General features: G+C 47.1%; 1 protein-coding gene across 1 annotated transcript in view; it reads left to right on the forward strand.

Moving 5' to 3' along the window:
* Positions 1-277: 277 nt before the first annotated feature.
* TMEM216 (transmembrane protein 216) overlaps positions 278-26670 on the forward strand; it is a 28069-nt gene continuing 1676 nt past the window's right edge. The window contains exons 1-5 of the mRNA XM_063944387.1: positions 278-332; positions 484-500; positions 14018-14111; positions 16161-16253; positions 25731-25932. Coding sequence (XP_063800457.1) covers positions 320-332; positions 484-500; positions 14018-14111; positions 16161-16253; positions 25731-25932 — 419 coding nt within the window. The 5' untranslated portion in view covers positions 278-319. The remainder of the gene's footprint in view (positions 333-483; positions 501-14017; positions 14112-16160; positions 16254-25730; positions 25933-26670) is intronic.

Genomic DNA, 26670 nt, shown 5'->3' on the forward strand with positions numbered 1-26670 from the left:
TCCACTTTATCACTATCCATTGGTTAGTAAATAGACCGCTTTGAAGTTACCAGATTGTAAAATTGTGATATAAATGGGGTTACATTATTATACAAACACATTTTTATGAAGTACTTTTTTATTATATATTTTTTTTTTTTTGCTATTTTCCCCTTTAATTATATGTCCTATGAGATAAGAAGCTACAACAGGCCCATACACATCACCCCTGGCTTCTATTGTTCTGTCCAGATAATCATAAAACAGAACCATAAAAGAGGGGGCGGGACTACTGACTGTATCCAGGAAGTGACGTCACACGCGTCCTTAGAGCACCAAGATGGCGTCCAGAGGTGAGTATATAATAGTATTATACCGCGCTCGGAAAGCGGCGGTGTAGTAATAATGACCCGGTGACCGCTATCAGCCTCATACAGCATCCCGACCCCTCTCTGTCCGTGTACTCCCTGTAACCTCCCCGTCTCACTGTGCTTTGTTTATCAGGGAGAAGACGCGGAGTTGTATCCTTCTCCATCTGCTGGGACGCGGAGTGCAGAGGGATTATCAGCTGAGCATCACTGATCTGCACCAGGCGTAGGCAGTCTGTGTCTCTCTACATGGTGTGCATACTGTCACTGTGAGCTGGGACTTGTGGTTACCCAGCAGATAGGGGGAGATGTATCCATCCTTCTAAAGAGGACAAGTGGAGGTGTTGCCTATAGCAACCAAGCAGTGTCTGGCTATCATTTATCAAGTGCATGCTATAAACTGGTAGCTAGAGGCTGATTGGCTGCTAGGAGTATCTTCTCCCCTTTCCCCTTTATAAGAATAGGTTCAGCTCCCCCATAAAGGCCTATTTATTAACAAGACCCCACCATCCCTCCTATTAATTTTGTATCTTGTACAACTTGTGGAGGTGGATACAAAAATTTGGTGAAAATTCAGCATTGCTCCGACCGCACCTGTCACGCATTACCTACCACTGCACCCTTCCACGCTAATAAGTAGCGGCACATGTTTACACAAACTGGCAGTGTAAGTGCACATGCGTGACCTGATTACACACACAGAGAGGGGCGGAGGGATCCCTCTCTGCACTCTGGAACTCCTTCCAATAGATAGGAGCTGGCTCTGAGATCTAACATCATCTGAAGATGGCCTCCCTTCCCGCAATCAGACTCAGAAAACTGATGAATGTGACCGTTACTTAATACATGTGGAAATTCTGTTTCAGCATGTATAATCAAACTGTTCATGTTAATGAATAGGCCCCCATAGAGAGACATGGGTTACTGACTACTTGCCATCATTGTGTTCTCATGGTGCTTATTGATTGTAGAAAAGAGGGCTCCTGAGTGGCTGTAGCAGTGTTAACTGTTTAGTGCCTTTTGAGTATGTGTCTGCTTGTCGTTTTTCCTTTGGCTATTCTACAAGCCATTATATTCTTTTTCAGTTCTCTGTAGTTAGCAACACACAAATGACTGCCAGACCGTGTGTCTACTAGCCATAGGCTTGCCATGATATCCTTTTAATTCGGGACACCTATGATTTACCCAGGGTGTGTGGCTAATTAAAACCAGATGAAATGTGGCATTGAATTTGTTTAAATCATGGGTATCCCAGATTTAAGGGATATTATGGCACGCCTAACTATACAGACACAGGCTCGCTAGTCACAGCATGTATTGCGATGGGAGAAAAAGGGGGATCCGTTCGATTTGCCGGCTGTTGGGATTCCGGCAGTCAGGATACCGACGCCGGGATCCTGACAGCCGACAATGACGCCAGCCGGAATCCCGGCTAAACAAGACTATTCCCACTTGTGGGTGTCCACGACACCCATAGAGTGGGAATAGATTCTGTGGCGAGCAACCAAGCCTGCAAGGACACTCTTTGCACTCACCCCGCTGCCGGTATTCTGGCAGGCGGGATGCCGCTGTCGTGATATGGACAGCCGGCCTCCCACCCACCAGTAAATACTGATTCTGAAAAAGGATGTTACAGTGCAGGCAGAGCTCAGTGGGGTATTCCGAAGCTTCACTGCTTGCTTACAGTATGTGTCATGGTACTGTGGTTACCATGGTAGCCCAGAATCATACATAATTAATGAGGGATTTTGTTTCATGGAATTATTGCTGTAACATATACTTATTGACCAGGAGGTGTTGACAGCTGGTATATCTCATAGCTATCCGTTTCACACTGCGATCCAGTATTGCAGGCCTGGCCAACCTGTGGCTCTCCAGCTGCTGTGAAACTACAAGTCCCAGCATGCCCTGCCACAGTTTTGCTCTTAATGTATGCTAGAACTGTTGCAGGGCATGTTGGGATGTGTAGTTTCACAACATCTGGAGAGCCACAGGTTAGCCAGGCTTGCAGTATTGGTTGTGGTCCCAACAAGCTGGTGCATGAGTATGTGGGAAGGCCCTTTAAAATACGTCAAGAACATGAAATTGAAATTATACAGTATGTGAACTTTACCTCAAAAGAAGATGGAACCTGTAACTTATAATTTGTTTGATTTTCAGTATTATTGTGGTATATGCAGTTTAAATTCTATTTCTTTTAATATTTCTCTGACGTCCTAGTGGATGCTGGGAACTCCGTAAGGACCATGGGGAATAGCGGCTCCGCAGGAGACTGGGCACAAAAAGTAAAAGCTTTAGACTAGCTGGTGTGCACTGGCTCCTCCCCCTATGACCCTCCTCCAAGCCTCGGTTAGATTTTTGTGCCCGAACGAGAAGGGTGCAAGCTAGGTGGCTCTCCTGAGCTGCTTAGAAGTAAAAGTTTAAATAGGTTTTTTATTTTCAGTGAGTCCTGCTGGCAACAGGCTCACTGCATCGTGGGACTAAGGGGAGAAGAAGCGAACTCACCTGACTGCAGAGTGGATTGGGCTTCTTGGCTACTGGACATTAGCTCCAGAGGGACGATCACAGGTTCAGCCTGGATGGGTCCCGGAGCCGCGCCGCCGGCCCCCTTACAGAGCCAGAAGAGCGAAGAGGTCCGGAGAAAGCGGCGGCAGAAGACGTTCCTGTCTTCAAATAAGGTAGCGCACAGCACTGCAGCTGTGCGCCATTGCTCTCAGCACACTTCACACTCCGGTCACTGAGGGTGCAGGGCGCTGGGGGGGAGCGCCCTGAGACGCAATAAAAATGAGATAAAAACCTTATATGGCTAAATAAAATGCATCACATATAGCTCCTGGGCTATATGGATGCATTTATCCCCTGCCAGTTTCCTGAAAAAAGCGGGAGAAAAGGCCGCCGTGAAGGGGGCGGAGCCTTTCTCCTCAGCACACAAGCGCCATTTTCTCTGACGTCCTAGTGGATGCTGGGGACTCCGTCAGGACCATGGGGATATAGCGGCTCCGCAGGAGACAGGGCACAATAATAAAAGCTTTAGGATCAGGTGGTGTGCACTGGCTCCTCCCCCTATGACCCTCCTCCAAGCCTCAGTTAGATTTTTGTGCCCGACGAGAAGGGTGCAATCTAGGTGGCTCTCCTGAGCTGCTTAGAATAAAAGTTTAAGTTAGGTTTTTTATTTTCAGTGAGTCCTGCTGGCAACAGGCTCACTGCTACGAGGGACTTAGGGGAGAGAAGAAAACTCACCTGCGTGCAGGATGGATTTGCTTCTTAGGCTACTGGACACCATTAGCTCCAGAGGGAGTCGGAACACAGGTCTCACCCTGGGGTTCGTCCCGGAGCCGTGCCGCCGACCCCCCTTACAGATGCCGAAGTTGAAGAGGTCCAGAAACAGGCGGCAGAAGACTTTCAGTCTTCATAAGGTAGCGCACAGCACTGCAGCTGTGCGCCATTGTTGTCAGCACACTTCACCAACAGTCACCAACTGTCACTGAGGGTGCAGGGCGCTGGGGGGGGCGCCCTGGGCAGCAATGTATAATACCTTTTTATGGCTAAAATACATCACATATAGCCCTTGAGGCTATATGGAGGTATTTAACCCCTGCCAGATCTCACAAACTCCGGGAGAAGAGCCCGCCGAAAAGGGGGCGGGGCCTATTCTCCTCAGCACACGGCGCCATTTTCCTGCTCAGCTCTGCTGTGAGGAAGGCTCCCAGGCTCTCCCCTGCACTGCACTACAGAAACAGGGTCAAAACAGAGAGGGGGGGCACTTATTTGGCGATATGATTACATATATAAAAATGCTATAAGGGAAAACACTTGTATAAGGGGTTGTCCCTGTATAATTATAGCGTTTTTGGTGTGTGCTGGCAAACTCTCCCTCTGTCTCCCCAAAGGGCTAGTGGGGTCCTGTCCTCTGTCAGAGCATTCCCTGTGTGTGTGCTGTGTGTCGGTACGTGTGTGTCGACATGTAGGAGGACGATGTTGGTGAGGAGGCGGAGCAAATTGCCTGTATTGGTGATGTCACTCTCTAGGGAGTCGACACTGGAATGGATGGCTTATTTAGGAATTACGTGATAATGTCAACACGCTGCAAGGTCGGTTGACGACATGAGACGGCCGGCAAACAAATTAGTACCTGTCCAGGCGTCTCAGACACCGTCAGGGGCTTGTAAAAACGCCCATTTACCTCAGTCGGTCGACACAGACACGGACACTGACTCCAGTGTCGACGGTGAAGAAACAAACGTATTTTCCTTTAGGGCCACACGTTTCATGTTAAGGGCAATGAAGGAGGTGTTACATATTTCTGATACTACAAGTACCACAAATAAGGGTATTATGTAGGGTGTGAATAAACTACTTGTAGTTTTTCCTGAATCAGATAAATTAAATGAAGTGTGTGATGATACGTGGGTTTCCTCCGATAGAAAATTATTGGCGGTATACCCTTTCCCGCCAGAAGTTAGGGCGAGTTGGGAAACACACCTTAGGGTGAATAAGGCGCTCACACGCTTATAAAAACAAGTGGCGTTACCGTCTCCAGATACGGCAGCCCTCAAGGAGCCAGCTGATAGGAAGCTGAAAAATATCCTAAAAGTATATACACATATACTGGTGTTATACTACGACCAGCAATCGCCTCAGCCTGGATGTGCAGCGCTGAGGGGGCTTGGTCGGATTTCCTGACTGAAAATATTGATACCCTTGACAGGGACAAGATTTTATTGACTATAGAGCATTTTAAGGATGCATTTCTATATATGCGAGATGCGCAGAGGGATATTTGCATTCTGGCATCAAGAGTAAATGTGATGTCCATATCTGCCAGACGACAGTGGTCAGGTGATGCAGATTCCAGACGGCACATGGAAGTATTGCCGTATAAAGGGGCGGTCCATCGGACCTGGTGGCCATGGCAACAGCTGAAAAATCCACCTTTTGTTACCCCAAGTCACATCTCAGCAGAAAAGGACACAGTCTTTTCAGTCTCAGTCCTTTCGTCCCCATAAGGGCAGGCGGGCAAAAGGGCCAGTCATATCTGCCCAGGGGTAGAGGAAAGGGAAGAAGACTGCAGCAGGCAGCCCATCACCAGGAACAGAAGCCCTCCACAGCTTCTGCCAAGTCCGCAGCATGACGCTGGGGCCGTACAAGCGGACTCAGGTGCGGTAGGGGGTCATCTCAAGAGTTTCAGCACGCAGTGGGCTCACTCACAAGTGGACTCCTGGATCCTACACGTAGTATCCCAGGTGTACATTGGAAATTCGAGACGTCTCCCCCTCACAAGTTCCTGAAGTCTGCTTTACCAACGTCTCCCTCCGACAGGGAGGCAGTATTGGGAACAATTCACAGGCTGTATTCCCAGCAGGTGATAATCAAAGTACCCCTTCTACAACAAGGGAAGGGGTATTATTCCACACTATATTGTGGTACTGAAGCCAGACGGCTAGGTGAGATCTGAAATATTTGAACACTTACATACAAGCGTTCAAATCAAGATGGAGTCACTCAGAGCAGTGATAGCGAACCAGGAAGAAGGGGACGATATGGTGTCACTGGATATCAGGGACGCTTACCTACATGTCCAAATTTGCCCTTCTCACCAAGGGTACCTCAGGTTCGTGGTACAGAACTGTCACTATCAGTTCAGACGCTGCCGTTTGGATTGTCCACGGCACCCCGGGTCTTTACCAAGGTAATGGCCGAAATGATGATTCTTCTTAAAAGAAATATGGACGCTTTCCTGATAAGGGCAAGGTCCAGAGAACAGTTGGAGGTCGGAGTAGCACTATCTTAAGTAGTTCTACGACAGCACGAGTGGATTCTAAATATTCCAAAATCGCATTTTTTTCTGACGACACGTCTACTGTTCCTAGGGATGATTCTGGTCACAGTCCAGAAAAGGATGTTTTCTCCCGGAGAAGAAAGCGAGGGAGTTATCTGAGCTAGTCAGGAACCTCCTAAAACCAGGAAAAGTATCAGTGCATCATTGCACAAGGATCCTGTGAAAAATGGTGGTTTCTTACAAAGCGATCCCATTCGGTAGATTTCACGCAAGAACCTTTACGTGGGATCTGCTGGAAAAATGGTCCGGATCGCATCTTCAGATGCATCAGCGGATAACCCTGTCTCCAAGGACAAGGGTGTTTCTTCTGCGGTGGCTGCAGAGTGCTCATCTATGAAAGGGCCGCAGATTCGGCATTCAGGACTGGGTCCTGGTGACCACGGATGCCAGCCTGAGTGGCTGGGGAGCAGTCACACAAGGAAAAAATTTCCAGAGAGTGTGATCGAGTCTGGAGACTTCTCTCCACATAAATATACTGGAGCTAAGGGCAATTTACAATGCTCTAAGCTTAGCAAGACCTCTGCTTCAAGGTCAGCCGGTATTGATCCAGTGGGACAACATCACGGCAGTCGCCCACGTAAACAGACAGGGCGGCACAAGAAGCAGGAGGGAAATGGCAGAAACTGCAAGGATTCTTCGCTGGGCGAAAAATCATGTGATAACACTCTCAGCAGTGTTCATTCCGGGAGTGGAAAACTGGGAAGCAGACTTCCTCAGCAGGCATGACCTCCACCCGGGAGAGTGGGGACTTCATCGGGAAGTCTTCCACATGATTGTAAACCGTTGTGAAAAACCAAAGGTGGACATGATGGCGTCCCGCCTGAACAAAAAACTAGATATTGCGCCAGGTCAAGGGACCCTCAGGCAATAGCGGTGGACGCTCTGGTAACACTGTGGATGTACCAGTCAGAGTATGTGTTCCCTCCTATGCCTCTCATACAAAAAGTACTGAGAATCATAAGAGGGAGATGAGTAAGAATGATACTCGTGGTTCCGGATTGGCCAAGAAGGACTTGGTACCCGAAACTTCAAGAGATGTTCACGGAAGACCCGTGGCCTCTACCTTTAAGAAAGGACCTGCTCCAGCAGGGGCCTTGTCTGTTCCAAGACTTACCGCGGCCGCGTTTGACGGCATGGCGGTTGAACGCCGGATCCTGAAAGGGCATTCCAGATGAAGTCATCCCTACCCTGGTCGAAGACAGGAAGGATGTAACCGCAAAACATTTTCACCGCATTTGGCGAAGATATGTTGCGTGGTGTGAGGCCAAGAAGGCCCCTACAGAGGAATTCCAACTGGGTCGTTTCCTACATTTCCTGAAAACAGGACTGTCTATGGGCCTAAAATTAGGGTCCATTAAGGTTCAAATTTCGGCCCTGTCGAATTTCTTCCAGAAAGAACTGGCTTTAGTGCCTGACGTTCAGATGTTTGTAAAAGGGGTACTGCATATACAGCCTCCTTTTGTGCCCCAGTGGCACCTTGGGATCTCAATGTTGTTTTGAGTTTCCTAAAGTCACATTGGTTTGAACCACTCACCACTGTGGACTTAAAATATCTCACATGGAAGGTGACGATGCTATTAGCCCTGGCTTCAGCCAGGCGTGTGTCAGAATTGGCGGCTTTATCATATATAAAGCCCTTACTTAATTTTTCATTCTGACAGGGCAGAATTGAGGACTCGTCCTCAATTTCTCCTTAAGGTGTTTTCTGTTTTTCACATGAACCAACCTATTGTGGTACCTGCGGGTACTAGGGACTTGGAGGACTCCAAGTTACTTGACGTTGTCAGGGCCCTGAAAAATATGTTTCCAGGAAGGCTGGAGTCAGAAAATCTGACTCGCTGTTTAGCCTGTATGCACCCAACAAGATGGGTGCTCCTGCTTCTAAGCAGACGATTGCTCGCTGGATTTGTAATACAATTCAGTTTACACATTCTGTGGCAGGCCTGCCACAGCCAAAATCGGTAAAAGCCCATTCCAAAAGGAAGGGGGCTCATCTTGGGCGACTGCCCGAGGGGTCTCGGCTTTACAACTTTGCCGAGCAGTTACTTGGTCAGGGGAAAACACGTTTGCTAAATTCTACAAATTTGATACCCTGGCTGAGGAGGACATGGAGTTCTCTCATTCGGTGCTGCAGGGTCATCCGCACTCTCCCGCCCGTTTGGGAGCTTTGGTATAATCCCCATGGTCCTGACGGAGTCCCCAGCATCCACTAGGACGTCAGAGAAAATAAGATTTTACTTACCGATAAATCTATTTCTCGTAGTCCGTAGTGGATGCTGGGCGCCCATCCCAAGTGCGGATTGTCTGCAATACTTGTACATAGTTATTGTTACAAAAATCGGGTTATTCTTGTTGTGAGCCATCTTTTCAGAGGCTCCTTCGTTGTTATCATACTGTTAACTGGGTTCAGATCACAGGTTGTACGGTGTGATTGGTGTGGCTGGTATGAGTCTTACCCGGGATTCAATATCCTTCCTTATTATGCACGCTCGTCCGGGCACAGTATCCTAACTGAGGCTTGGAGGAGGGTCATAGGGGGAGGAGCCAGTGCACACCACCTGATCCTAAAGCTTTTATTATTGTGCCCTGTCTCCTGCGGAGCCGCTATATCCCCATGGTCCTGACGGAGTCCCCAGCATCCACTACGGACTACGAGAAATAGATTTATCGGTAAGTAAAATCTTATTTTCTTTCACAGCTCCGCTGGAAGGACGGCTCCCTGACTCTCCCCTGCAGTCCTGCACTACAGAAACAGGGTAAAACAGAGAGGGGGGCACTATTGGCAGCTAATATATAAATACAGCAGCTATAACAGGGAGTAACACTTATATAAGGTTATCCCTGTATATATATATAGCGCTCTGGTGTGTGCTGGCAAACTCTCCCTCTGTCTCCCCAAAGGGCTAGTGGGGTCCTGTCCTCTATCAGAGCATTCCCTGTGTGTGTGCTGGGTGTCGGTACGATTGTGTCGACATGTATGAGGAGGAAAATGATGTGGAAGCAGAGCAATTGCCTGTGTTAGTGATGTCACCCCCTAGGGAGTCGACACCTGACTGGATGGTAGTAATTAAAGAATTACGTGACAATGTCAGCACTTTGCAAAAAACTGTTGACGACATGAGACAGCCGACAAATCAATTAGTGCCTGTTCAGGCGTCTCAGACACCGTCAGGGGCGCTAAAACGCCCGTTACCTCAGATGGTCGACACAGACCCTGACACGGATACTGAATCCAGTGTCGACGGTGACGAGACAAACGTAATGTCCAGTAGGGCCACACGTTACATGATCACGGCAATGAAGGAGGCATTGCACATTTCTGACACTACAAGTACCACAAAAAAGGGTATTATGTGGGGTGTGAAAAAACTACCAGTGGTTTTTCCTGAGTCAGATGAATTAAATGAGGTGTGTGATAAAGCGTGGGTTTCCCCCGATAAAAAACTGCTGATTTCTAATAAATTATTGGCACTATACCCTTTCCCGCCAGAGGTTAGGGCACGTTGGGAAACACCCCCTAGGGTAGATAAGGCGCTCACACGCTTATCAAAACAAGTGGCGTTACCGTCTCCTGATACGGCCGCTCTCAAGGAACCAGCTGATAGAAGGCTGGAAAATATCTTAAAAGGTATATACACACATACCGGTGTTATACTGCGACCAGCGATCGCCTCAGCCTGGATGTGCAGCGCTGGAGTGGCTTGGTCGGATTCCCTGACTGAAAATATTGATACCCTGGATAGGGACAGTATATTGTTAACTATAGAGCATTTAAAGGATGCATTACTATATATGCGAGATGCACAGAGGGATATTTGCACCCTGGCATCTAGAGTAAGTGCGATGTCCATTTCTGCCAGAAGAACGTTATGGACGCGACAGTGGTCAGGTGATGCGGATTCCAAACGACATATGGAAGTATTGCCGTATAAAGGGGAGGAGTTATTTGGGGTCGGTCTATCGGACCTGGTGGCCACAGCAACGGCTGGAAAATCCACCTTTTTACCCCAGGTCACCTCTCAGCAGAAAAAGACACCGTCTTTTCAAACCCAGTCCTTTCGTCCCTATAAGGGCAAGAGGGAAAAAGGCCGCTCGTTCCTGCCCCGGGGCAGAGGAAGGGGAAAAAGACTGCACCATGCAGCCTCTTCCCAGGAGCAGAAGCCCTCCCCCGCTTCTGCCAAGTCCTCAGCATGACGCTGGGGCTCTGCAAGCAGACTCGGGCACGGTGGGGGGCCGTCTCAAGAATTTCAGCGCGCAGTGGGCTCACTCGCAAGTGGACCCCTGGATCCTGCAGGTAGTATCACAGGGGTACAAATTGGAATTCGAGACGTCTCCCCCCTCGCCGGTTCCTGAAGTCTGCTCTACCAACGTCTCCCTCCGACAGGGAGGCAGTATTGGAAGCTATTCACAAGCTGTATTCCCAGCAGGTGATAATCAAGGTACCCCTCCTACAACAGGGAAAGGGGTATTATTCCACGCTGTTTGTGGTACCGAAGCCGGACGGCTCGGTGAGACCAATTTTAAATCTAAAATCTTTGAACACTTACATAAAAAGGTTCAAATTGAAGATGGAGTCACTCAGAGCAGTGATAGCGAACCTGGAAGAAGGGGACTATATGGTATCTCTAGACATCAAAGATGCTTATCTCCATGTCCCAATCTACCCTTCTCACCAAGGGTACCTCAGGTTTGTGATACAAAACTGTCATTATCAGTTTCAGACGCTGCCGTTTGGATTGTCCACGGCACCACAGGTCTTTACCAAGGTAATGGCCGTAATGATGATTCTTCTTCGAAGAAAAGGCGTATTAATTATCCCTTACTTGGACGATCTCCTGATAAGGGCAAGGTCCAGGGAACAGTTAGAGGTCGGAGTAGCACTATCTCAGGTAGTGCTACGTCAGCACGGGTGGATTCTAAATATCCCAAAATCACAGCTGATTCCAACAACACGTCTACTGTTCCTAGGGATGATTCTGGACACAGTCCAGAAAAAGGTGTTTCTCCCGGAGGAGAAGGCCAGGGAGTTATCCGAGCTAGTCAGGAACCTCCTAAAACCAGGACAAGTGTCAGTGCATCAGTGCACGAGAGTCCTGGGAAAAATGGTGGCTTCTTACGAAGCGATTCCATTCGGAAGATTCCATGCAAGAACTTTTCAGTGGGATCTGCTGGACAAATGGTCCGAATCGCATCTTCAGATGCATCAGCGGATAACCCTATCTCCAAGGACAAGGGTATCTCTCCTGTGGTGGTTACAGAAGGCTCATCTTCTAGAGGGCCGCAGATTCGGCATTCAGGATTGGATGCTGGTAACCACGGATGCCAGCCTGAGAGGCTGGGGAGCAGTCACACAGGGAAGAAATTTCCAGGGCTTGTGGTCAAGCATGGAAACGTCTCTTCACATAAATATCCTAGAGCTAAGGGCCATTTACAATGCCCTAAGTCAAGCAAGGCCTCTGCTTCAGGGTCAACCGGTATTGATCCAGTCGGACAACATCACGGCTGTCGCCCACGTAAACAGACAGGGCGGCACAAGAAGCAGGAGGGCAATGGCAGAAGCTGCAAGGATTCTCCGCTGGGCGGAAAATCATGTGATAGCACTGTCAGCAGTGTTCATTCCGGGAGTGGACAACTGGGAAGCAGACTTCCTCAGCAGACACGACCTCCACCCGGGGGAGTGGGGACTTCATCCAGAAGTCTTCCAAGTGATTGTAAACCGTTGGGAAAAACCAAAGGTGGACATGATGGCGTCCCGTCTCAACAAGAAACTGGACAGATATTGCGCCAGGTCAAGGGACCCTCAGGCAATAGCGGTGGACGCTCTGGTAACTCCGTGGGTGTTCCAGTCGGTATATGTGTTCCCTCCTCTTCCTCTCATACCAAAAGTACTGAGAATCATAAGAAGGAGAGGAGTAAGAACGATACTCGTGGCTCCGGATTGGCCAAGAAGAACTTGGTACCCGGAGCTGCAAGAGATGCTCACGGAAGACCCGTGGCCTCTACCTCTAAGGAAGGACCTGCTCCAGCAGGGACCTTGTCTGTTCCAAGACTTACCGCGGCTGCGTTTGACGGCATGGCGGTTGAACGCCGGATCCTGAAGGAAAAAGGCATTCCAGATGAAGTCATCCCTACCCTGATCAAGGCCAGGAAGGATGTAACTGCAAAACATTATCATCGCATTTGGCGAAAATATGTTGCGTGGTGTGAGGCCAAGAAGGCCCCTACGGAGGAATTTCAACTGGGTCGTTTCCTACATTTCCTGCAAGCAGGATTGTCTATGGGTCTAAAATTAGGATCCATTAAGGTTCAAATTTCGGCCCTGTCGATCTTCTTCCAGAAAGAACTGGCTTCAGTGCCTGAAGTTCAGACGTTTGTCAAAGGGGTACTGCATATACAGCCTCCTTTTGTGCCTCCAGTGGCACCTTGGGATCTCAATGTAGTTTTAGGGTTCCTAAAATCACATTGGTTTGAACCACTTGCCACAGTGGATTTGAAATATCTCACATGGAAAGTGGTAATGCTGTTGGCCCTGGCTTCAGCCAGGCGCGTATCAGAATTGGCGGCTTTATCCTATAAAAGCCCTTACCTGATATTTCATTCGGATAGGGCGGAATTGAGGACTCGTCCTCAATTTCTCCCTAAGGTGGTTTCAGCGTTTCACATGAATCAACCTATTGTGGTACCTGTGGCTACTAGGGACTTGGAGGACTCCAAGTTGCTGGACGTAGTCAGGGCCCTGAAAATATATGTTTCCAGGACGGCTGGAGTCAGAAAATCTGACTCGCTGTTTATACTGTATGCACCCAACAAGCTGGGTGCTCCTGCTTCTAAGCAGACGATTGCTCGTTGGATTTGTAGTACAATTCAACTTGCACATTCTGTGGCAGGCCTGCCACAGCCAAAATCTGTAAAAGCCCATTCCACACGGAAGGTGGGCTCATCTTGGGCGGCTGCCCGAGGGGTCTCGGCTTTACAACTTTGCCGAGCAGCTACTTGGTCAGGGGCAAACACGTTTGCTAAATTCTACAAATTTGATACCCTGGCTGAGGAGGACCTGGAGTTCTCTCATTCGGTGCTGCAGAGTCATCCGCACTCTCCCGCCCGTTTGGGAGCTTTGGTATAATCCCCATGGTCCTTACGGAGTTCCCAGCATCCACTAGGACGTCAGAGAAAATAAGAATTTACTTACCGATAATTCTATTTCTCATAGTCCGTAGTGGATGCTGGGCGCCCATCCCAAGTGCGGATTGTCTGCAATACTTGTATATAGTTATTGTTACAAACAAATCGGGTTGTTTATTGTTGGAAGCCATCTTTTCAGAGGCTCCTACGGTTATCATACTGTTAACTGGGTTCAGATCACGAGTTGTACGGTGTGATTGGTGTGGCTGGTATGAGTCTTACCCGGGATTCAAGATCCTTCCTTATTATGTACGCTCGTCCGGGCACAGTATCTTAACTGAGGCTTGGAGGAGGGTCATAGGGGGAGGAGCCAGTGCACACCAGCTAGTCTAAAGCTTTTACTTTTTGTGCCCAGTCTCCTGCGGAGCCGCTATTCCCCATGGTCCTTACGGAGTTCCCAGCATCCACTACGGACTATGAGAAATAGAATTATCGGTAAGTAAATTCTTATTTTTAACATTTGTGTGTCACAAATCAAAAAGTTTTGGGACCCCTGCTATAGAAAGACATATGTTTCATTAGAAGCCGTTTTAAGATTAGAGCTAATTACTAATTAGTCCTGTGAACGTTAGTCCAGCATGCTTTCCTGCTAGATGTGTGAAATACTATCTACAACTACATTTTAAAGATATTTCCTTAACAAAAATAGCTTTCCTCCACTCCTCTGGAAGTGCTTTTCTTCCTCAATGGATGGTACTGCGCTTCCTACTTCCTTATTGAGACTCTCATATTCATATATAAAGGTGAGCATCAGGTACCGCTTCCTTATATTCACATGTAATTCTGTAACATGGCTGACTATACTAGAAATCAGACAAAAGGCAGGAGCTTACAAGACGTATAATGGAAGCAGTGTTGCCCCGGATACTGTTATTATCAATTCTTTAGTAAGACTGTAAGTATATAACCGATATAGACGATAGCAGCGGCAATCGAAGACTTAGGTGAGTATTATATTGTTATAAAGATCATCCCAACATTTCAGGGTGCCGACGCCTCTTTATCAAGGTCAGCGCCCTGAAACGTTGGGATGGTTTTTGTAACAATACAATATTATATTTACCCAAGTCTCCGAGCGCCGCTGTTGTCTTCTGTATGGGTTATTCAGAATTTTTACGGAGTGCACCGGAGCCGCGTTGCTTTATCTGTGGAATGCCGGGCTACACTAGCAGTATAAATATATAAAATATAATACGGAATACATACACGTGTACACGTGGCAGTCCCGATGGTGAGACTCCAGACAGGTATTCAGTAAGTACACACACACTTCCCTAATCCTAACCCTCCCCCCTCCCCCACTGCTGAACCCTAACAGTCCCCGGCATATTTACGATTAGGATGCCAGCTGTTGGGATTCCAGCATTGCCATTTTGACTGATGTCCGGATTCTGGCACCCATCTTCTGGTCAGGTGTTGAGATTCCGGCACCGGGATTTCAACTGCCGGCATCCTGACCGAATCCTTAAAATGCTAATAAAGGGCCTAGGCATGTGCCACGTCATCTCAGTCTGCAATGTCAAATCATGTATACATGGTCATTATGCTGACATTGTGAATGTCAGCAGTAAATGTTAGGGTTAGGCTGCAGTTAAGGATTAAATACTGCAAAAACATCATGCCGACTGTCAACATGATGATCATGTGTCGACAGTCAGACCATGTTGCCATTTTGAATATTTACATTTTGTACCACACCCAGCCCAGTAATTCAGGGATCGGTATGTAAAACCAGCGTCCGGGATCTCGGCCGTCAGTATACCGACTGCGGGATCCCGACCACCAGGGCGAGCGTCGTGGACACCCATAGAGGGAGAAAAGCATGTGGCGACGGGATTCCGGCGTCGGCATTTCAGTTGGGATCCCGCTGTTGGTATACTGACAGCCGGGTTCCCGACTAGCGCTATTGTAACCGCTTCGCTTGTAGATAACTTGTTAAAAGTGTATTCTTCCAATTTAATGCATAGTGACAGCTGAAGGGATCTAATTATCCACTGTTACTATGGAAGAATAATCTTTTTGTCTACTATATAACTACAAGCCTGTCATCGCCTGTTCTGTGGATTATTTAGTAGAATCTTTCCTGCCTCCCGTGTGATTCTGCTTGTCCTCACCACAGACCATTAGATGTATAGGACAAAGGGGCTACTTCAGGCCTGATCGCTGCTGTGTGTTTTTGCACAGCGGGCAATCAGGTCTGAACTGCGCAGCCGGCGCATGCCAGAGATGCTATCGGCATCTCAGCTGTCAATCAGGCAGAGGCAGGAGGGAGCGGGCCGGCGGTGTTGGGTTGCGGTTTTGGGGGCACGGTCCAGGCAACGCAGGCGTGCCCGGACCATACGGTGGGGCGGGCCGCGGTAGCTGCATGACATCGCATGCAGCTGCTGTGACCCGGAGAGCGATGGGTTACTCTTCAGGTACAAATGCATCGCCACCGTGCAATGCTTTTGTACATGTGCTGAGGGGTGGGGGTGGGGGGGCAGAGCCAGACATGCGGGGTGGACTAACCCTGTGCTGGGTGTGGCGTCCCCCCGCATGTCTGTGAAAGTGATCGTAGATGTGCTAAATTTCGCACATCTACAATCAAGTCTGAATTCCCCCCAATGTTAGCCATAAATCACACACAGTTCAGTTACTGGTACAATCATATTACTGATTAACACTATACAATGTGTTTCCTTTCATGCTGAATAATTGGAAACATGTAAATGCAACAACCACACTGAGAATATGAATGAGACATAATGGGGCGTGTTGGGTTTGATCAATCATCTTTCGTTTCATGGCCATAGGTCTGATCCTACCTTACCCTACATCTAACATCATATTGGAAGCAGTGATGCTTTTCTTGTACCTCGGCATTGAAGTCACACGACTGTTTCTCGGTGAGTAGTTTGTGTATTTCATATCTATAGGGATCAGTGCCAGGAAGTCAGCAATGCATTACTTTTGTGTGTTAGGTCTTCAGACCGGATTAGCTTATACACAGTTTATATACAGTCAAAGCCTTTTCTGTTACAGGTTGAGTATCCCATATCCAAATATCCGAAATACGGAATATTCCGAAATACGGACTTTTTTGAGTGAGAGTGGGATAGTGAAACTTTTGTTTCTCTAACGTCCTAGTGGATGCTGGGGACTCCGTCAGGACCATGGGGAATAGCGGCTCCGCAGGAGACAGGGCACAAAAGCAAGCTTTTAGGATCACATGGTGTGTACTGGCTCCTCCCCCTATGACCCTCCTCCAAGCCTCAGTTAGGTTTTTGTGCCCGGCCGAGAAGGGTGCAATCTAGGTGGCTCTCTTAAAGAGTTACTTAGAAAAAGTTTTTAGGTTCTTTATTTTCAGTGAGTCCTGCTGGCAACAGGCTCACTGCATCGAGGGACTTAGGGGAGAGATTTTCAACTCACCTGCGTGCAGGATGGATTGGATTCTTAGGCTACTGGACATAGCTCCAGAGGGAGTCGGAACACAGGGCTCGCCCTGGGGTTCGTCCCGTAGCCGCGCCGCCGACCCCCCTTGCAGACGCTGAAGATGAAGAGGTCCGGAACCAGGCGGCAGAAGACTCTCAGTCTTCATCAGGTAGCGCACAGCACTGCAGCTGTGCGCCATTGTTGTCAGCACACTTCACACAGCGGTCACGGAGGGTGCAGGGCGCTGGGGGGGGGGCGCCCTGGGCAGCAATGTATAATACCTGTATGGCGAAAAATACATCACATATAGCCCTTGAGGCTATATGGATGTATTTAACCCCTGCCAGATATCTAAAACTCCGGAGAAGAAGCCCGCCGAAAAGGGGGCGGGGCCTATTCTCAGCACACAGTGCCATTTTCCCTCACAGAAAGGCTGGTGGGAAGGCTTCCATGCTCTCCCCTGCACTGCACTACAGAAACAGGGTTAAAACAGAGAGGGGGGGCACTGATTTGGCGATATGTATATATATTAAAATGCTATAAGGGAGGAACACTTATATAAAGGTTGTCCCTGGATAATTATAGCGTTTTGGTGTGTGCTGGCAAACTCTCCCTCTGTCTCCCCAAAGGGCTAGTGGGTCCTGTCCTCTATCAGAGCATTCCCTATGTGTGTGCTGTATGTCGGTACGTGTGTGTCGACATGTATGAGGAAAATATTGGTGAGGAGGCGGAGCAAATTGCCTGTAATGGTGATGTCACTCTCTAGGGAGTCGACACCGGAATGGATGGCTTATTTATGGAAATTACGTGACAATGTCAACACGCTGCAAGCCGGTTGACGACATGAGAGGGCCGGCGAACAAATTAGTATCTGTCCAGGCGTCTCAAACACCGTCAGGGGCTGTAAAATGCCCATTTACCTCAGTCGGTCGACACAGACCCAGACACGGACACTGATTTCAGTGTCGACGGTGAAGAAACAAACGTATTTTCTTTTAGGGCCACACGTTAAGGGCAATGAAGGAGGTGTTACATATTTCTGATACTCCAAGTACCACAAAAAAGGGTATTATATGTGAGGTGAAAAAACTACCTGTAGTTTTTCCTGAATCAGATAAATTAAATGAAGTGTGTGATGATGCGTGGGTTTCCCCCGATAGAAAATTATTGGCGGTATACCTTTTCCCGCCAGAAGTTAAGGCGCGGTGGGAAACACCCCTCAGGGTGGATAAGGCGCTCACACGCTTATCAGAACAAGTGGCGGTACCATCTACGGATAGGGCCGTACTTAAGGAGCCAGCTGATAGGAGGCTGAAAAATATCCTAAAAAGTATACACACACATGCTGGTGTTATACTGCGACCAGCGATCGCCTCAGCCTGGATGTGCAGAGCTGAGGTGGCTTGGTCGGATTCCCTGACTAAAAATATTGATACCTTTGACAGGGACAGTATTTTATTGACTATAGAGCATTTAAAGGATGCATTTCTATATATGCGAGATGCGCAGAGGGATATTTGCACTCTGGCATCAAGAGTAAATGCGATGTCCATATCTGCAAGAAGATGTTTATGGACACGACAGTGGTCAGGTGATGCAGATTCCAAACGGCACAAAGATGTATTGCCGTATAAAGGGGAGGAGTTATTTGGGGTCGGTCCATGGGACCTGGTGGCCAGGGCAACTGCTGGAAAATCCACCGTTTTTTACCCTAAGTCACATCTCTGCAGAAAAAGACACCGTCTTTTCAGCCTCAGTCCTTTCGTCCCTATAAGAGTCATATCTGCCCAGGGATAGAGGAAAGGGAAGAAGACTGCAGCAGGCAGCCCATTCCCAGGAACAGAAGCCCTCCACCGCTTCTACCAAGTTCTCAGCATGACGCTGGGACCGTACAGGACCCCTGGATCCTACAAGTAGTATCCAAGGGGTACAGATTGGAATGTCGAGAGGTTTCCCCCTCGCAGGTTCCTGTAGTCTGCTGTACCAATGTCTCCCTCCGACAGGGAGGCAGTATTGAGAACAATTCACAAGCTGTATTCCCAGCAGGTGATAATAAAATTACCCCTCCGACAACAAGGAAAGGGGTATTACTCCACACTATATGGTGGTACTGAAGGCTAGGTGAGACCTATTCTAAATCTGAAAAATTTGAACACTTACAAGGGTTCAAATCCAGATGGAGTCACTCAGAGCAGTGATAGCAAAGAACAAGGGGACTATATGGTGTCCCGGGACATCAGGGATGCTTACCTCCATGTCCCAAAATTTGCCTTTTCTCACCAAGGGTACCTCAGGTTCGTGGTACAGAACTGTCACTATCAGTTTCAAGACGATGCCGTTGGATTGTCCAAGGCACCCCGGGTCCTTACCAAGGTAATGACCGAAAGGAGGATTCGTCTTCAAAGAAAATGGACGACCTCCTGATAAGAACAAGGTCCAGAGAACAGTTGGAGGTCGGAGTAGCACTATCTCAAGTAGTTCTACGACAGCACGGGTGGATTCTAAATATTCCAAAACCGCAGTTGTTCCGACGACACGTCTGCTGGTCCTAGGGATGATTCTGGACACAGTCCAGGAAAAGGTGTTTCTCCCAGAGGAGAAAGCCAGGGAGTTATCCGAGCTAATCGGGATCCTCCTAAAACCAGGAAAAGTGTCAGTGCATCATTGCACAAGAGTCCTGGTAAAAATGGTGGCTTATTACGAAGCGCTTCCATTCGGCAGATTTCACGCAAGAACTCTTCAGTGGGATCTGCTGGACAAATGGTCCGGATCGCATCTTCAGATGCATCAGCGGATAACCCTATATCCAAGGACAAGGGTGTCTCTCCTGTGGTGATTACAGAGTGCTCATCTTCTAGAGGGCCGCAGATTCGGCATTCAGGATTGGATGCTCGTGACCACGGAGGCCAGCCTGAGAGGCTGGGGAGCAGTCACACAAGGAGTGTGATCAAGTCTGGAGAATTCTCTCCACATAAATATACTGGAGCTAAGAGCAAATTTATAATGCTCTAAGCTTAGCAAGACCTCTGCTTCAAGGTCAGCCGGTATTGATCCAGTGGGATAACATCACGGCAGTCGCCCACGTAAACAGAAAGGGCGGCACAAGAAGCAGGAGGGCAGAGGCAAAACTGCAAGGATTTTTCGCTAGGCGGAAAATCATGTGATAGCACTGTCAGCAGTGTTCATTCCGGGAGTGGACGACTGGGAAGCAGACTTCCTCAGCAGGCACGACCTCCACCCGGGAGAGTGGGAACTTCATCGGGAAGTTTTCCGCATGATTGTGAACCGTTGGGAAAGACCAAAGGTGGACATGATGGCGTCCCGCCCGAACAAAAAATGGGACAGGTATTGCGCCAGGTCACGAGACCTTCAGGCGATAGCTGTGGACGTCCTGGTAACACCGTGGGTGTAACAGTCGGTGTATGTGTTCCCTCCTCTGCTTCTCATAACCAAGGTATTGAGAATTATAAGACATAGAGGAGTAAGAACTATACTCGTGGCTCCGGATTGGCCAAGAGGGACTTGGTAACCGGAACTTCAAGAGATGCTCACAGAGGACTAATGGCCTCGGGAGCTAAGAAGGGATTTGCTTTCAGCAAGTACCATGTCTGTTCCAAGAGGAACCGTGGCATCGGCCTTTAAGAAAGGACCTGCTCCAGCAGGGACCTTGTCTGTTCCAAGACTTACCGCGACTGCGTTTGACGGCATGGCGGTTTGAACGCCGGATCCTAAGGGAAAAGGCATTCCGGAAGAGGTCATACCTACCCTGGTCAAAGCCAGGAAGGAGGTGACCGCACAACGTTATCACCACATGTGGTAAAAATATGTTGCGTGGGTGAGGCCAGGAAGGCCCCACGAAAAAATTTCAACTAGGTCGATTTCTGCACTTCCTGCAAACAGGAGTGTCTATGAGCCTCAAATTGGGGTCCATTAAGGTTCAAGTTTCGGCCCTATAGATTTTCTTCCAGAAAGAATTGGCTTCAGTTCCTGAAGTCCAGACGTTTGTCAAGGGAGTATTGCATATACAGCCCTTGTGTGCCTCCAGTGGCACCGTGGGATCTCAACGTAGTGTTGGGATTCCTCAAATCATATTGGTTTGAACCACTCAAATCTGTGGATTTGAAATATCTCACATGGAAAGTGACCATGCTGTTGGCCCTGGCCTCGGCCAGGCGATTGTCAAAATTGGCGGCTTTGTCTTACAAAAGCCCATATTTGATTTTCCATTCGGGACAGGGCAGAACTGCGGACTCGTCCCCAGTTTCTTCCTAAGGTGGTGTCAGCGTTTCACCTGAAACAACCTATTGTGGTGCCTGCGGCTACTTGGGACTTGGAGGACTCCAAGTTGCTAGACGTTGTCAGGGCCCTGAAAATATATATATATATATATATATATATATATATATATATATATATATATATATATATATAATTCCAGGACGGCTGGAGTCAGAAAGTCTGACTTGCTGTTTATATTGTAGGCACCCAAAAAGCTGGGTGCTCCTGCTTCTAAGCAGACTATTGCTCGTTGGATTTGTAGTACAATTCAGCTTGCACATTCTGTGGCAGGCCTGCCACAGCCAAAATCTGTAAATGCCCATTCCACAAATAAGGTGGGCTCATCTTGGGCGGCTGCCCGAGGGGTCTCGGCTTTACAACTTTGCCGAGCTGCAACTTGGTCAGGGGCAAACACGTTTGCTAAATTCTACAAATTTGATACCCTGGCTGAGGAGGACCTGGAGTTCTCTCATTCGGTGCTGCAGAGTCATCCGCACTCTCCCGCCCGTTTGGGAGCTTTGGTATAATCCCCATGGTCCTGACGGAGTCCCCAGCATCCACTAGGACGTTAGAGAAAATAAGATTTTACTTACCGATAAATCTATTTCTCATAGTCCGTAGTGGATGCTGGGCGCCCATCCCAAGTGCGGATTGTCTACATTACTTGTACATAGTTATTGTTACAAAAAAATCGGGTTATTATTGTTGTGAGCCATCTTTTTTAGAGGCTACTTCATTGTTATCATACTGTTAACTGGGTTCAAATCACAAGTTGTACGGTGTGATTGGTGTGGCTGGTATGAGTCTTACCCGGGATTCAGGATCCTTCCTTATTGTGTACGCTCGTCCGGGCACAGTACCTAACTGAGGCTTGGAGGAGGGTCATAGGGGGAGGAGCCAGTACACACCATGTGATCCTAAAAGCTTGCTTTTGTGCCCTGTCTCCTGCGGAGCCGCTATTCCCCATGGTCCTGACGGAGTCCCCAGCATCCACTACGGACTATGAGAAATAGATTTATCGGTAAGTAAAATCTTATTTTTTTGATGGTTCAATGTACACAAACTTTGTTTAATACACAGTTATTAAACATATTGTATTAAATGACCTTCAGGCTGTGTGTATAAGGTGTATATGAAACATAAATGAATTGTGTGAATGTAGACACACTTTGTTTAATGCACAAAGTTATAAAAAATATTGGCTAAAATGACCTTCAGGCTGTGTGTATAAGGTGTATATGAAACATAAATACATTCTGTGCTTAGATTTGGGTCCCATCACCATGATATCTCATTATGGTATGCAATTATTCCAAAATACGGAAAAATCCCATATCCAAAATACCTCTGGTCCCAAGCATTTTGGATAAGGGATACTCAACCTGTATCATTATATTGTGATATGGTCTGAGAACACACGCTTCTGGAGACTGACTGTTGGATCGTGTTAGACATATCAGGTCCTGGATGAGGTTGAGGCAGGGAAAGGTTGCAACGCAGTTTGCTGGGACACTGAGGAAGTGTTAAATGAACAACTTTCTGATGTGGGCATTAACATTTCATGTGTGCCTGTTGTCACCTGATTCCACTATCAGTCCTACTAGTTCTCATCGTGATGAAAGGTTTAGAACATCTCTAGCTAAGACATTATTCATTTATTACACTTTCCACACTGCCAGAAATACTGTATTATGGCGTTGTCTGAGGATCCTTACTGTGCTTATTATTTTCTTCAACTCTTCATTACTAGTAAATGGATTAGATCCTCTTAGCGATCATAACCAGTTTATTTTACTTTAAATGGAAAAATCCTAAAATGGATGGATAGTACCACTGTAACTTTCATTACAGATAAATATGCGGGTAGCAGTTGATTTACCGACAGATACAATACAGATGGTCATAATCCCAATAGTCAAAATACCGACATTCATTATGCCGACATAGTGAGAATGCCAACATTAAAAATGTCGACATGTCAAAATGCCGACGTGTTTAAAAAATAATTTTTGCCCCAAAACCGACTTGTTCATACTTTACCATCCCAGTGGACCCGGAGGAGGAATATAATAGTGTGCCGAGCGCAGCGAGGCACCGTGCCTGAAGCATGGTGACACGGTACACTTAGACGGCGTCCATGTTGACTTATGGCGTATAGTCAATACCTGTTGGATTCTTTCTGACGGAAAGGATCCGACAGGTCAGTATTCAGGTTTGGCCCGTTCCGACACTGCCAATCCGACTTTTTTAAAAGTCGGATTGACATTGTCGGAAACGGGTGTAAAACCTGTCGGGTTTGGCCGCGCTTCCGACAGTACACGCGGCTCGGCGGCTGAAGCCACTGATCCGCGTGTATTCCGACAGATTCCCGACTTGTCGGAAAAAACAGCCCCCTATTGAATAGGTCGGAACCCCTTCCTACCTAAATCTGTCGGAAGCTGCAGTCTTTCCAACAAGACAGCAGCTTCCGACAGTTATTGAATACATTGAAAAAAAAAACCCAGAAAAAAATCATGTCGGTATTTTGACATGTCGGCATTTCAAATGTCGGTATTGTGAGTGTCAACATTTTAAACATGTCGGCATAATGAATGTCTGTATTTTGACTGTGTCTATATTTTGACTGTAGGTCAATGGCTGTCGGGATTATGACCGTCGGTATTGTGTCAGTCGGTAAATCATACTGAACCCAAATATAAAATACAATTTAGTGAGTGCGCTGTCAGCGGCAGCCGGTATAGGGGTGGTTGGTCCCTAAATAGTAAATACAAGACAGAGAAAGATACTGGCGCCGGCTGAATCTCAAAAACAAAAGAACGGAAACAAATGTATCAATTAAAACATAAATTAAACATTTATTAAATAATATAAATTATTAAAAATAAATAAAATATATGGCTGATATGTTATCAAGAGGGTAATTAAAATATATATAATTGAGAGTCACTCAAATTATCCTATGACCACTTATATTTTCATTACGGCAGTAAGCACTGGTATTTTGGCTAGAACTCAGTCCTCCAAGGTATCCTCATATAAATTCAAGTATGGATATTACCATGGTCTCAGATGAAAGTCCCCTTGGTTCTCAATAGCAATAGAGGTCCAGTAGCAGCAGGGGAATGAATAGAGACGTCAAATGGAAAATGATGATATGGATCCTGGAGGATTTTGGAGTCCAAAAAGTTGCCAGATAATTCCAGATGATGGATAAAGTGCCAGTGGTCAGGAAGGAATGGAGCTCCATTCCTTCCTGACCACTGGCACTTTATCCATCATCTGGAATTATCTGGCAACTTTTTGGACTCCAAAATCCTCCAGGATCCATATCATCATTTTCCATTTGACGTCTCTATTCATTCCCCTGCTGCTACTGGACCTCTATAGCTATTGAGAACCAAGGGGACTTTCATCTGAGACCATGGTAATATCCATACTTGAATTTATATGAGGATACCTTGGAGGACTGAGTTCTAGCCAAAATACCAGTGCTTACTGCCGTAATGAAAATATAAGTGGTCATAGGATAATTTGAGTGACTCTCAATTATATATATTTTAATTACCCTCTTGATAACATATCAGCCATATATTTTATTTATTTTTAATAATTTATATTATTTAATAAATGTTTAATCTATGTTTTAATTGATACATTTGTTTCCGTTCTTTTGTTTTTGAGATTCAGCCGGCGCCAGTATCTTTCTCTGTCTTGAACCCAAATATACTAGTGCATTGGTTCTCAAACTCAGGCCTCAAGGCACCCTAACAGGTCAGGTGTTCAGGATATCCATGCTTAGGCACAGGTGGCTTAGTTAGTGCCTGAGTCAATTTGATTTAACCATTTGTGCGTATATGGATACACTTAAAACCTGGACTGTCAGGGTGCCTTAAAGCACACAGGGGAAGATGTATCAAGCCTTGGAGAGTGATAAAGGGGAGAGAGAGAAAGTATCAGCCAGTCAGCTCCTACCTGCCATATTATAGGCAGTGTTTGAAAAATGAAAGTTAGAAGCTGATTGGTTTAGTACTTTATCTCTCTCCAAGGATTGATACCTCTACCCCACTGACTGGGATGGGGTTTGGAATAAACCCCTCATCAAATGCTGATAATTACTTTGATGTTATTTCCTGTGGCTGATCAGCCAATGCAATACGCTATAGAAGAGTAATTCCCAAGTTGAGGACGCCCCACCACCACCACTAGCATTCAGCAGGCCCCTCCCATACCTGTCACTGGTGCCGCCATCTTCCTTATAGTACACAGAAAGGTGGACCATGTGCAGAAGAGAGCAAAGACTCTAGCACAGTACCGGAGTCATTGCTAGCTTGTGTGCAAAATCATTTTCCCAGATATATGACTAGTACAGCCGGGCAAATATATTGAGTTAGGGGGTTTGATGCAAAGGCAGCCACAGTCTTCGGTCCTGGTTTGAGAGTGTGTAGCGCAGTGCCCCACGGCCCTGTGTGCAGCGCACATTCTGCACACATGATAAATACACCCCTTTGACTAGTAATCATGGATGCTGCCTATAGGAGAACTGCTAAACTGCATTTTCATTAATATTGAATAGGGTGACTTGGTTCAGCAATTTTCCTGTTACCCACTAAATTGTGTTATTCAAACATTTTTGCAGTTGATCAACTCAGTTTTTGTTTATCTTTGTTTGCTAGGTTGCCGTGGTAACCAGTGTGAGCGCAAACTCCCTCTGGTGGTCAGTGTTGGTCTAACCATTCCAGCTGCATTGCTTGCGCTGTACTTCCTGTTTCTTCAAACGTATGCATTACGGCTTGAGACCGTGTTGAGCTGCATCCTCCTGCTGTTCTATGGCTTAGAGACCATTCTGAGTTGTGCTGCTCTCATCACATTTTGCAGGTAATGCCTAATTATGCATCTATCAGGGACATGGGGTTTCTATGCCATACCACCAGCCCGGGCGTGACCACCATACAGGGGGCTATCCTTTCAGTCATAGTTAGGATGCTGTACAACCCCTTCACATCCACTTCAAACACATGGGCAGTTCAGTGCGCTCTACAGTTAGGTCTCTCTTTATGAGCAAAGCAGTATGAAGTAGGGCATATATCTCAACTGTCCTGACGGAGTCGGACAATCACCCAAAGTCAGGGCTGCCCCACCAGAATCAAGGAAGTTGTATGGACCCTGAGATGTTGGGGCCCTGTTTGGAAAAAGAATAGGTATGTGAAATTTGGAAAGTATGGAAATGAATAAACCCTTCAGACTTCTGTAGCCCCACCAACCAGCATTGCTGTTAAATCAATAGCACCCACGTTTAATTATTGTGCATTTCCCTGCAACCAGTCCTAGTACGCACATTAAACAAATAGACTTGGTTCTCCTCAAACAGCCCTTTATTAAATAATCAGTATTCACATTCAATACACAGCCCTCCCATCACTCCACTTAAGCCAGGCATGTCCAAACTGCGGCCCTCCGGCTGTTGTGAAACTACATATCCCAGCATGCCCTGACACAGTTTTGCTGTCAGAGAATGCTAAAACTTTGTCAGGGCATGCTGGGATGTGTAGTTTCTCAACAGCTGGAGGGCCGCAGTTTGGACATGCCTGACTTAAGCTATTCATTGAATAGTCC

The sequence above is a fragment of the Pseudophryne corroboree genome, chromosome 11, assembly GCF_028390025.1.
Source record: "Pseudophryne corroboree isolate aPseCor3 chromosome 11, aPseCor3.hap2, whole genome shotgun sequence".
NCBI classification, from domain to species: domain Eukaryota; kingdom Metazoa; phylum Chordata; class Amphibia; order Anura; family Myobatrachidae; genus Pseudophryne; species Pseudophryne corroboree.